We start from the raw sequence: 12,765 nt of genomic DNA on the forward strand, positions 1-12,765 counted from the left end.
GAACATATGAGTAGATACTGAGCACATGCAGACAGCTTTCCTACTCGCTGCCTTAGCTCTGCAGCATCTGACCAGGCTGAACTACTCACAGGGTAGCTGCACAATGCCTAACCTCTGGTTGGCACTCACAGCAGAGGAGCTGCCTAATTACTCATGGTTGAAGTGTGCCAGAATAGCTGTATCTGAAGCAGTGCCATAAGCCTTTGTGCTGAGTAACCCTGTCTCCCCCTTCTCCATCAATATGAACCTGCTGCGCCTCATGGCTTCCGGGCTGCTCTGACCAACAACTGCTCTGCTGGGTGGTCCCACTGTTAGTGGTATTATTTGCACAAAGAGACATCCCCTCACATCTGTACACTCCCAGGTTTACACGTGAATGTGCAAACAGTCAGACAAAATCATAGTATATTCAAGGGGTCTGGTGACTGCTCTTTAATTTCTCCCTCCCAGGGTTTTAAAAAGAGCAGTGTCCAGAACAGCCCAGATTTATTTTTTGTCCTTTCTCTTTTCCTTAATAGTAATAAGGAAGATGCATGCAGGTGAGCAAAACGTAGGACAAAATAAAGAGAGAAAATAAAACAGTTCACCTGTCATTTACGAAGCACACACTTGTATGACTGAATTAACACCTCCCCAAAATCCATAACTTCCAAGCTTACAGAGCAACAGCTGTCTTTACCATCACATAGTATGAAACAACTTTACTGCTATTGTTTCAACTTGACTATCAAATGTATTCTTTTCCTATCACACTAAAAGGTACTATGTCAAAAAAAAAAAAAAAAGCTTTCTACCAAAAATTGAAAATGCTGAATCATTACTCACTGCACCAAGTAACCTGGGTAAGCTCCCCACAACAATCAATGAGAATGCGGATCAGCCTCTGCTCCACAGCTAGCAAAAGGTAAGCTGGCTTCCACCAAATTAAGAAGTTTCCCTGATGGAAAGGAAAATCTGTAGGATTCAGAGCATCACAGAACACTTAACATTGTCACACAAAATAAACACTCCTGGGTATTAAATAATTGAAAATTCCTAGAAGAAACAACTTGACAAACAAAACTTTTTTTGAGCAAGCAGATGAGAACCAGGAAGTCTGACAAACACACTTCACTACTTCAACAAATCTAAATATCTTACAAGGGTCTTGTCTTGTTGGGTTTTTTTGGTTGGTTGGTTGGTTTTTTTTTTTTTAATTGCAAAAGGCCTAGTAGCAAATATTGTTTGAAAAGGTAAAATTAGACTGCTGTAATACTTGCACTGTACTGCTTTCCAAATTGAACTAAAACAAAAAGGTAGCACAGGATGCAAGTGCATACAGTCTACAAAGGACAAGCAAGAAAGAAGATGGACATACCACAGAAACAAAGCACTGAGGACAATGAATACTGAAGTTTTGCTTCCTACTTTAAGCATTGTGTGTTTTTTTTCCCCTTTCAGGGTCAATGTCTTCTACTTCTGAAATGAGTTCACATTTTAAGATCTATTCAGTCCAGTACTGATTAAAAGAATAACTGAAAACTATTTGACTTCGTGATTAATGCCTCAATGTAACTGACCATTAAAACACTGCAACCATTTACACCCACAATAATAGGGTGACAACGGTATGATTAACTTTACATAAGTAAGCACTCACAGGTCTGGATCACAAGATGCAGCATGACTTTACACCAAACATCAGAGGGCATGAAGTGAGAAAACATTTTTACCATCTACCTTGGAAAGAACATTCTGCAAACATACAGGTAGTAGTTTGGAAGAAACATCAGAAACAGTTACAGAAGAAGCAGAATAGGGCCAGAAAGTTGTCATGAAAGATAGGAGGCAGCAAGCAGTAGAGAAGAGAAGCAAATAAACACTTACTGCCCTTACCAAATGACATTTGTGGAACTAACATGCTAAGATATTTAAAATATTAATATAAGGGGAAATAACTTATGTAGGATTTAAAAGCAATACACATTTATGCAGTCGTCTTTATTTAAGCCTAAAAAACCTCTTACGAGATTATCAAGTTTGTATATACGAGTTTTTCTCTTCTACCCTAACCAACTTCCAGCACCACAGCAGTATGTACTTTGCTTTATTTGATAGTCATAGCACTACCAAAAATAATTTCTCCTTTAGAAGACTTGAAAAAACGTTCACTCGTTTTATTCTTTACTTTGAACTTTGCTGAAACTATAAATTCTCAAAAATAATTAGTTAGTACTTCAGATTCAAAATAGTCTAACCATAGGTAAGCAACTCAGCACACTGAGTATTAAAAACCACAGGAAATACTGATGTAAGATCATTGTAGTGAGATGACACCAAAGCTACCTGAATATTGCAATTTCAGTGACTAAAAAGATCTTAAGTTGTAAAAATAGTGCCACAAAGATTTCCGTTAAATACTTTTGGTTAGAATGTTATGATTCTAGAATTTCCCTTTCTTATGAAGTACAATAAACCTTCTATAAGTAAATTAGTAAACAATAAAATACACATCTTCATCTTTTTCCGTACCAATTTTTAGACTAGCAAGCAACAGATCTGAGCCCGTTGTACAGATTATTCCAGAGAATGAGACAAATTCAAATACAAGGCTCCTGGATATAAGGGGATTGCCAAAGAAAAGAAGTCACATTTGTAAAAATTTTATCCACATGAGCAACTTCATTGCTTCAGCATACTAACTGAAATGTGTTGCAAATTTTGCGTGCACATCAATACACATACAATCCTCTACTGATCTAGATACAAACAGAGCAGTACATGAAGGACCTTACCCTTGTTAACTACGCAAACCTCCAAGATAAGCATACACATAAGGGCCTGTAAAAGAAGTGCATTCTTTTCATCTTAAAATATTAATATTCTTGTTAAGATACAAACCAGCACTCTGTAAGTATGACATTTGTCTACATTCTACCATACATCAACTAGTATCTGTATTTTATTTTTGTCTGGCATACACAATACTCTAAATATACAGCAAGTATATTCCCAAGCTACCAGGAAATTACACCAGACATTTTTTGCTCAAGGGCTTATTTAAGAAAAACAAAGATACTACACAAACAAAAACTAGGCCAAATATTTCCCTCCAGCTTAAAATAGGATAATATTCTGTAATAAACTTAAGCAGACTCTATCTCCTATCACTATAGAAAAGGAAGCAAGTTTCCGAGTATATCTAAATGTGCAACACATTCAAAGATTCACTCAATAGCCAGGGATATAATACAAGCTGCTTATGAGTTCATCCCTCACTATTTCCCAATCCAAAAACACAACACAAGATATTTTTTGCTTTTTCCTCAGAGTAAGCCAATGGCAAAGTACACCAAACGAGTTTGGGTCAAGCAGTATCCTTACTTCGATTCAATGCCTTAACATCAATTAGTCCAATGAAACAAAGTGGGGGCATTTTGTAAATACTGCTTAACAACAACTGCCTAAGAGGCCATGCCTCTTCGGAGGATCTTAAGGCATAAATACAGGATTCTTTAAAACAAAGCAAACAAACAAACAAGAGACTCCCACACAGTTATTACCAAATAATCTCTGACCACTGAGGTCATGTGCTCTAACAAAGCAGCACTTTGAAAAAAATGTCTTGATCCCTAAATAATTACTATGTAGGGAAAAATGGTACAGTATGAAAGACAAGGAAGGCAACAAATTGGTATTTAGTTTAGAGAAAAAGGAGGAGGAACCAGAAATAAGAGGAACATATGAAAGAACACAAAGCTAAAAAGCCCCTTCTTAACAGAAGAAACAAATGAGGAAAAATAGAAGTAAGCTTCTCAAATTTAGCATAGGATTAAGGTGTGCTTGATTTAGCAACCAGTTTGTCAGTTAACTAGATTAGTTTTTAAAAGAAAGATCAGAGCACAGCAACACTTTGCAAGGGTTTGTGATGTAGAGATCCCCAAATTAGCCATGAAACCTGAAGAAATACAGCCTTGCCAGTGAAAAATGCAAGCTGATCAGCCCAGGTAAGATATTTGTAGCTAACCTAAAACTCTGGAATTTACTGCTGCTATACTACCAAGAAACATGGCAACATTGTAGGGTGGCTCAAGGCATCTCAGCTACTTGGGCAAACTGACCTTTCTGGTACAAAAATTAGAGCAAATCAAGTTGTGTATTGCCTTTCCTTACAACACAGGCAGCCAGAACAGTGGCAGCACAGAAGCAGAGGCAGGTAAAGAGCAGAGTCAGCCCTGCAAACAGAAATTTTACAGCCAGCTGGAAACCTCACCCAGCCTCAACATCGGGTGCTGCTAAGGGCAAATGATGCTTAGATGAACCCCTCGGCCATCACCCCTGAACCGCTAAAGCACACAGCACAGCCACTAGTGCGAAACCAGGAGTTGTGTTCCCCTGGCCCAAAGTCCCACTCATGGCATTCCCCACATGGTCCTGGGACTTCAGCTGAAGCCGACTCTCCCTTCCGTAAGGGCAGCTCTATTCAGTAGTGCTGCACTGTGCTCTGTGGCTGTATCTCCTCCATTACCTTGCTCTGGCATCTCTGCCTTGTAGTCTTCAATGAAGTATACATATGTCTCTACATACAAAACAGCCTTAACTGAGCTATGTCATAGGAGGAGACAGTTTGTCAGTACATTCTTACGTAACTTTCCTGACAATGAAACACATAAAACATATGGCTAGAAAGCTTTTAGTAAGCTTACTTCATTATTTTCGTAGAGTGCTTTGAAACAGCATGTAGCATGCGAGTGAAATGCAAAATACTCTGAAAATAAAACTGTAACGCCATAGTGAATATACGTTGTTTCCTTGCCAGAATATTTTCAATGCTGAAACAAGTTACTTTGATTTTAGATCTTTCAGCTAAGATTGCTATTTATGGAACAGGTAGATAGATGCAATAGAGCACCTCTATATGTATTAAGATATATTTAACTCAGCTTTTATTCCCTGGCCCCAGCTACTACCCTAGAATAAGGACGGGATAAGTAGTACGCTACCAAAAGAAATAAGGGGACAGAGTCAAAGAAAGATACTGAAGATAGCACATGAAGAAGAGAGCAAAGAAGTGAACGTATACATGCAAAGGAAGGTTAGATTATTTACTTCGTAATCTTCCAAATACTGCAAGAAACAAGAGTGAACCACAGAACACTTTACTGCACAGAAATAAATCAGAGTAGACAGGATGAAGGGAAGTGGACATCAACTGTGGGAAAGGGTACCAAAGCATAAAAAAAACCCCTAGTAAAACAGAGACATAAGTAAAGATCAAACTCTTCAAGCACTCCATGTTCAACCTATGCTTTTTTTGCCCTTCAGCTATCAAAAATCCAAGCACCTCAGGTATCAGCCTATGTCCTCTTCATTTGCCCAATTTAAAGCTCACTGCAAGCAGATGTTCAAGTCTAAAATTAATCTCCATTACACTATAAGAACTATCTTTTCCTTTTTTGTAATCAAAAGTTTTTAATTCCAACAACCTTGACTATGGTGCACATTCTGCTGGACCATTTATTAAAGAATTTGCTTCTTTACAAAAAAAACTGAGCGTTAAAAATTCAGCTTTCCATAAGAAAAATCTAGGCCCTACTGCTGCAGAACCACTCTTAAGAGCAACAAAGAGCAACAACTCTCACAAACTACTAGAGTGACATCCACCCTGCATCTGTGGAAGCCCACGAGAGCATGTCTGAAAAGTGTAAATCAAATGCATTTGCTTCAAGAAAGTGAGAAAGGTGCAGACTTAATAATATTTTACTGTTTTCTAAAATACATGCTCGTATTTCTACTGCCAAACTCACCAATTCCATTTTCCCCAAAACTTTTTTCCATTTCCCTGCCCAGCCAGAACCTGGCCAAAGCTGCCTCTTGCTATTTGGTCTTCTTCACAAGAAAGAGTTAATTGGATTGGCGTGCATGTTCTTGCACTCTTTCACAGAGCCAGGCAGCTGCCTCAAGCACTAGGGATGGAGTCCAGTTTTCAGGGGAAGATATAGGCAAGCCAGAAGTATGGGCTGGCAAGCTCAACTGTTTGGAAAAAAGTATACAACTAAAGACTAAGAGCTCAGAAAAGGAGTCAATGAAGCAGTCTACACATTCTAGGCACACACCACCAGAGTGGTGGAAGAAAACAGCCAGCTGGTCCACCTGGAAAATTCTATGGGCATGAAAGACCTGCATGTGGATCCAGTCAGTGAAAAACTGTGGGAGAATGGCAAAAGGGAGAAAAACAGGAGAACAACAAAATACTTCATCCTTTGAAGTAGTTTTCAGCATGTCTGGATGCAACAACTGATATGGATAGTACTGATTAATATGTTCAATTAAGACAAAAGTTATGAATGGAACACTGTGATGAAAGCAGACAGGTTCTCCAGACAGTGGATTAAGTTAACTCAGTTTCAGAGTTCGGTTCTATACATTACCAATTCTGCATACAGTATTTGTCCAATAGTTCCTTTAAAACAGATCCATGTCCACAAATACAAAGCATAGTAAAATAAAACCATTAAAACTAAAATACAGTTTCAAGTCTTTGTTACTTGACCAAATATTAATGGTGGTGCTAAATGTAATGAAAGTCCCAATCTTTCAATTACTTGCAGCTGTCTATTTTTATTCAAAGGAACTAGTAAGACTCTTGTCTGTTTGGGAACCACAGTTCATTACTGCTACAAGACTTTCAGCATTTCTTACACAATCCTCTTGGAATTCAATTAACAAGTATCAGAGAACAAGACCTATCAGAAGTGAAAATAAAAAACACTCAGAAAACGAGTGTTTCTGTAAGAATACCTTAATCTTTTTGGATCAGAAGAGTATACAAACAGTACAATACTAAGACTAAAAAAAATGAGGCGGCGTTAGTCAGGTTCTGGAAAATTATCTCTAGGACAACTAAGTCTTATTTTACTGTAATTGCACCTAGATGTGCAACAGGTGACTAATCCGTTGAATTATACTGTTTCATTTATTTTAGTAGTATACACAACATTTTACTCAAGTATATGAGCACTTCATAATGATGGAAGCATTACAGCGGTATAGTAAAGTTATATTCTTGGTATGTTCCTCCACCTCCCTGCCATGGCAGAACAGCACTGCAGTGATCTCTTGCATTCTGATTTATTTCCAAGAAGCATGACCCCTTTTTGTTTCAAAGAACACAAAGATAAAGGCTCAGATTTAGAAAGACAGATGGGTTTCTATCCAGAGGTATCAGATACTGACTGATCCCAGCAGAAGGTAGGTAACCGAATACTTTTTAAGAACTGGACCTAAATTTAAACAGGAAATGAGAGACATTCTCTCAAGTTAGGAGCTAATATTATAACACTGGAAGTCTCCTTAATTAAAAATAAAATTTAAAAAATAAAATAATAAAATTGGCCTGTAGCATCTCCAGCAAAGGAAGAGCTCTTCAGTTGTAACTGGACACCGAATGGAATCTGTGTAATTTTCTCATGTACTAAACTGTCCAAAAAGTCAAAAGCAAAAGACATACAAGGGATGCAATGAATTAGTCTTTCTCATGTATGAGGTACTAATAAACTCAATGTTGATAAAACCTGACCATCTTGGTACCATTATCCTGCAGCTATTCCAATGCTGTTATCTATTTCCTCTGTCTGAATCATTACAATTGTTGAAAATAAATTTGGTCTAGACAAGCACAAGGAGAAACAAATGCCATACTAACAACTCTCACTTGTAGCTGACAGAAGGCAGGATTAACTCTTCTTTAACTGAACAAAAAACCTTCTCTAAGTAACAAAGCCACTTTTTTTGATTGTGTAACTGTTTACAAACTGTGCCTAATCCAATATTAACACTTACTTTTATGGTCACAGAATTTGTTTTTTCAACATTTGCCAAAAATAAATTAAGTATTTAAGTACATATAAAGCAGGACCACAGCACCTCTAACAGTCTCCACTTGTTCATGCTTTTAATGCCTTTAAAGCATCTAATGCTGCCATGGCTTTCAAACCATAGGAACCAACCTACACCACCACCACATCACAAAGCCCTTAGCTGACAGGTACGCACTAGCTGTATTCTCACACCAAAACATGAACAGCCTTAAATATCTCAAAACCAGTGGAAGTAGTAAGCACTGTATAACACAACTCGTAAAAAAACCCAACTTCTAGTGGTGCTTTCCACATACTTCCACGAATGGCATGCCTGGTGACTTCTGCAAGAACAACATTTCTCTATAGCTTCTAAGAGTGCCAGAGGTCCTAAGTGCAGATCTCTAGTTGTCATGTGAAGTAAGTCATTGAGAGCTTTTAAAAAAATCCAAACCACAAACATTCTGAAGAAAAATATTTTGCTTTTGAAGTCAGATGATACAAATTTTTCTGCCACATTTCCTGAACACATGGTAGTTAAGACTGAAAGGAAAAAAAGAGAGATACTAATAAAATGGAAAACACTGAAAATAAGTTATACTGATGATTAGTTGGAGCTGCATCTTTTAAATGTTTTTGCAAATGAAGACACATGTTTAATAGGTGGATATTCAAAGTGAACAGGACTAGAAGTTAACACAGGTTTCCACAGTGACTTCACCAGCGATGGAATCTGTCTGCAAAACATGAAACATTTTTTCCCCTCTTTCAATCCTGGCAAAAAAACCAAAACAAACTAACCCGTGTCCCCCCGCAAATAAGAACAGAGTTCTGGAAGCTTCAAATCTAAGCAGCAATCAATCATAATATATTTCAGTCCCCCAAAAATGTATTTTAAATAAAATACACCTTCCAGCGTAGTTACATATCTGTAAAATGAGTTTTATTTATACACCAGCCCTTTTACGAGCACCTCTAGTTTAAGGTAGAAACTATTTTATTTTAAATTTACATCTCATGTGGGTTTTTTGTTTTGTTTTGTTGGGGGTTTTTTTGGTTTGTTTTTTTTTTTTTTACACATACACAACTCCTCCTAAGTAAACTACAGTAATCATGGTATGGGGTCAAAGATGCACAAAGTCAAAGCCAAATTGAACACACAGTGCCTTAAGCACAGGGATGGTCCCTCTCAGCAGTTTTCCATTTTACATACATGTATCCAACATATGTGCCAGCTATCAATTTATACTCTTAGTAGTCAAAAAAATTACTGATAAAGTTTAATTTCAAGACTGTATTCTTCAAAATCACCTTGTTCCAGTTCCAGTACTAAATTGACCTTCCAGATGTCAAACATTTTTTATCTAATAGAAGCTCTACATGTTAAATGCATGGTCATAATTGACAAGCTACTTAATTTATATGCAGTCCAAGAAAAAAAAAATTGTAAAATAAAAACAGTATGCTTCAGTGAATGCATCACTTAAAATTCTTATTAAAATATGCCAAAGACACTCAGATTTTTTTCAGAAAGTTTAATTCCAGCAAGTTATCCATGCGTCTCAATATTACAGAAGTGAATACTTGAAATTTTAGCTGAACAGAAATAGGTGACAAAGAAAATACTGGTTTCAAAAGGATGTGAATTCAAACTTAAATGTGGTAATGTGTAGATCTTTTTACATAGATTAGTTCTGCAAGCTGAATACCAACAGCAAAAACTTTTAAAGTACTAAATATGAGTAAAAACTATAAACGGAGTAAAAAGATGCTCATCACTGAGCAGCTTTCCTGAGGAACAGCTGTCAACACAAGCTGCTCACACACTGATGTATCTATATCTATCCAGCCATCCATAAGCCTACATTTTTTCATACCTATACAAGCAAGAGATGTATTTCTCTGTAAAGACTTAAAATATCAAAAAAAAAAAAGGTATGGAGAAATTTTTTCCACTAGTAACATTTTTATGATTATATCACTTGACACTTGACAAAAGTGTTACTCTCTAGCATTACAGTAGCAGGCAATATTCCAGTCAAAACTATGATTAACAAAAAGTTGCTAAAGTTATAAAGAAATTTTTCTAACAATCAGAGGTTTTCAATAAACAATTTATAAAACCATGTAAAAATGTTTCTTCTGTAGTTCATAGGCAGAAAACATTCTACACTCTCAATTAAAATATCAGCTTTACTGCACAACTGCTATCTACTCTAATTTGGAACTGTGAAAAATAAAGTGGAAGAAGTTAAAGGATGGTCCATTTGCTCAGTAAAAAACATTAGGTGACTTGCATACAATCCTTAAGTTGTTTGTCATGTGAACTAAGATATGTATTAGAATCTTACTAGCCAAGCAAGTTTATTCAAAATTTTGTTTATGAGCATGACTTACAGCAGAATGAACCTTTATGCTTCTCAGTGGAAATCTGGGAACCTATTTACAGTCATCCAATTTTCCAGTAAGTTCTACATATCATGATTCAGCCTGTATTATACTATACATCCTGCAAATACATCACTCGGACATTAAACTGTAAAGAGTATCTGTTATGCTCCAAAGTCTCCTCTTAACTGACCACATGACTACTCCAAGTATAAAAGAAAGAAATTTACCAAGGTCAATATGGGGGGGGGGGGGGGAGAGTTTTCATAAGAAAGCAAAACATACCAGAGAAACAAGACAAGAGCAAAAAAATAAACCCAAGGCACAACTTGCACACACTTACATTTGCAGCATGACTTCGTTCAGAAACACGCCATCCACTAGCGCCACATATTCTTCCAGGTTGGTCCCGTTTCCTCCAGCTAACGGTCCAAATGTCTTAACCTAAAACATATACTCATCACCACTGTGACACTAACTCCACCTTATTCTCTGCTGCAAGGCATTTATCTTCAAACAATGAGCAAATAAACGACTAATGTGTGAGGAAAAATGAATGCTTACCCAGGTGACAAGAGGGCTAGCCATGAACTGCTCCAAAAGGGGTGTGAATATTTCGTTCTCCATTTTACAAAAAAATGGTTAACATCAATGTAGCTCCTCTGATGCAAAAAAATACGAGAAGTCCTTCACTGTAGCAACTCTCTGAAATGCTCCAAGGATTTAGCTGGAGTAAGCGAACCCCATTTTTACCAAGCAATGCAACAGCAACAAAAAAAAGTCAGTGCACTGGCAACTGGGATTTATCTTCCTCTTTCAAGAAAAAATGCATTTGGAAGTCCATCTACGCGTATTTCAGCCTTTCCATTTATGTCTCTCCCCCTCCTACATACCGAAGGGGCAGAAGGAAGGAAGGAAAGAAAAGAGGGAGGCTGCCTAGCTAGTGGGATTCTGCATCAGACAAAAAAAGAAAGGAAGGAAAAATCTGCTTCAGCAGCGGCAGCTCCTCATAAAAGGAGAAATTCCAGTAAAACTCTGCAAGCTCATCCTGCCCCTTCCCCACAAAAAAAAAAATCCAGACGAGGAGAGGCGAAGAGGGGCTGAGACCCCCACCCCCCACTCACAGCTAAGCCCCCCAGGCTCCTTCTGCACACAAGAGAATCCCTCTGCCCTCCACCCCCCACCCCACCCCCCCCCGCAATGGCACAGACAGCCCGCAGAGAGGGAACCAGCCCCCGGCAGGGATGAGAGGCTATTTTAAATCAGTTCCCTTTTCTAAAACCTTCCCTTTTCCACTAAACTACGACGCAAGATAGGGACAGGACCGGCACACGCCGCCTCGCCCCACAACCTCGCCCTTCCCCCGCGCTGGCCGCTCCCCCCCGTCCCCTCCCCTCAGCTCTCTCCTCGGCCCCCCCGCCGCCTTGCCCCCCCCCCCCCGCTCCTGGAGCCCCCCCGACCCCCTCCCCAGCCCTAACGCCCGGGTCCAGCTGTTCGCCTACAGCTCTGCCATCCGCCTCCCACACACCCCACACCCCCCCCGCGGCAGACTCCCGCGGCACCAGCTCCGCTTCCCACCCCCTTCTCCCAAATAACGGCCACCTCGCCTCGGCCACCTCGCCTCAGCCACCCCGCCCGCTCCGCATCTCTCGCCCCCCTCCTCCCTCCCTCACCGACGGGCGGTTCTAGCGTATGGATCCCTCCGCCCCGGTCTGTGTGCGGAAACCGGTTATCCCTCCGCCACCCCCGAGTCCCTTCCTTCCCCCCCGCCGCCCTCAACCGCCGCTCGGGGATGGCGGCGCAATTAGAAAGGGGCGGGGCCGACGGGGAGTAACAGGGGGGGAAGAAACCGCTGCAGGACTCGTGCCCGGCGCGCGCACGGCCGCGGCGCTGCGGCGGCGCGCGAGCCCAACGGCTGCGCCGCGTTGGGGGGGCGGCTGGGGAGGGAGGGCCGCCGAGGCGGGAGGGCGAGCAGCCTCTGCCCCGACAGCAGGAGGAGGAGGAGAAGCGGCAGGGGCCTGGTACACGCAGGTCTGCCCCCGAGGTGCGGGAGGGAGATGCTCTTCGATTCCTCTTTGAGAAAAAAGGTGCCCGTGAGGAAAAACTCGTCGTGGGGGAAGAAAGGCGGGTGGGGAAGGGGAGTCACTGACGCCCTTGAAGAGAAATATGGGGGATTAATCGCACGATCCGCACCCCAACCACAGTCTCCCCGCCTTTCGGGGGAGGGGAAAGGAGGACAGGTTTTTTCCTAAGGAGGTGAAATCTAGACACACCCACGTTAACACAAAATCCAGCCTTCTGGAGAGATTTAGCGGGGAAAGAGGAGCGCAGGGAGGGGGGCGACCTGGTTACAGAAAAGCAAATTATGACAAGCAATTTGCTTGCCTAAGCTATTGTCCTTAAGCTATCTCTTGCCACTTGTGTTTCAAATCTCCAATACTGCATTAACATATGGGACCGTATCTGCTTAATAGATTATGTACTTTATTGACAAAGCATTTTACAAAATCTCAAACTAAATCCAGCTTCTCTTCCATGT

The 12,765-nt window shown here is 40.2% G+C and overlaps 1 protein-coding gene across 19 annotated transcripts in view; it reads right to left on the reverse strand.

The window, feature by feature from the left end:
- The window catches only part of CCDC88A (coiled-coil domain containing 88A), an 85,966-nt gene extending 73,959 nt beyond the window's left edge, over window positions 1-12,007 (reverse strand). For 5 of the 19 annotated variants that reach the window (XM_052783964.1, XM_052783965.1, XM_052783963.1 and 2 more), the window contains exons 1-2: window positions 10,791-11,353; window positions 10,570-10,670 (exon numbers count right to left, since the gene is read on the reverse strand). In XM_052783964.1, coding sequence (XP_052639924.1) covers window positions 10,570-10,670; window positions 10,791-10,853 — 164 coding nt within the window. In that variant the 5' untranslated portion in view covers window positions 10,854-11,353. The other 14 variants (XM_052783967.1, XM_052783971.1, XM_052783968.1 and 11 more) reach the window with 7 other exon arrangements.
- Window positions 12,008-12,765: the final 758 nt, after the last annotated feature.

The sequence above is a fragment of the Harpia harpyja genome, chromosome 4 (genome assembly GCF_026419915.1).
Source record: "Harpia harpyja isolate bHarHar1 chromosome 4, bHarHar1 primary haplotype, whole genome shotgun sequence".
Lineage (NCBI taxonomy): Eukaryota > Metazoa > Chordata > Aves > Accipitriformes > Accipitridae > Harpia > Harpia harpyja.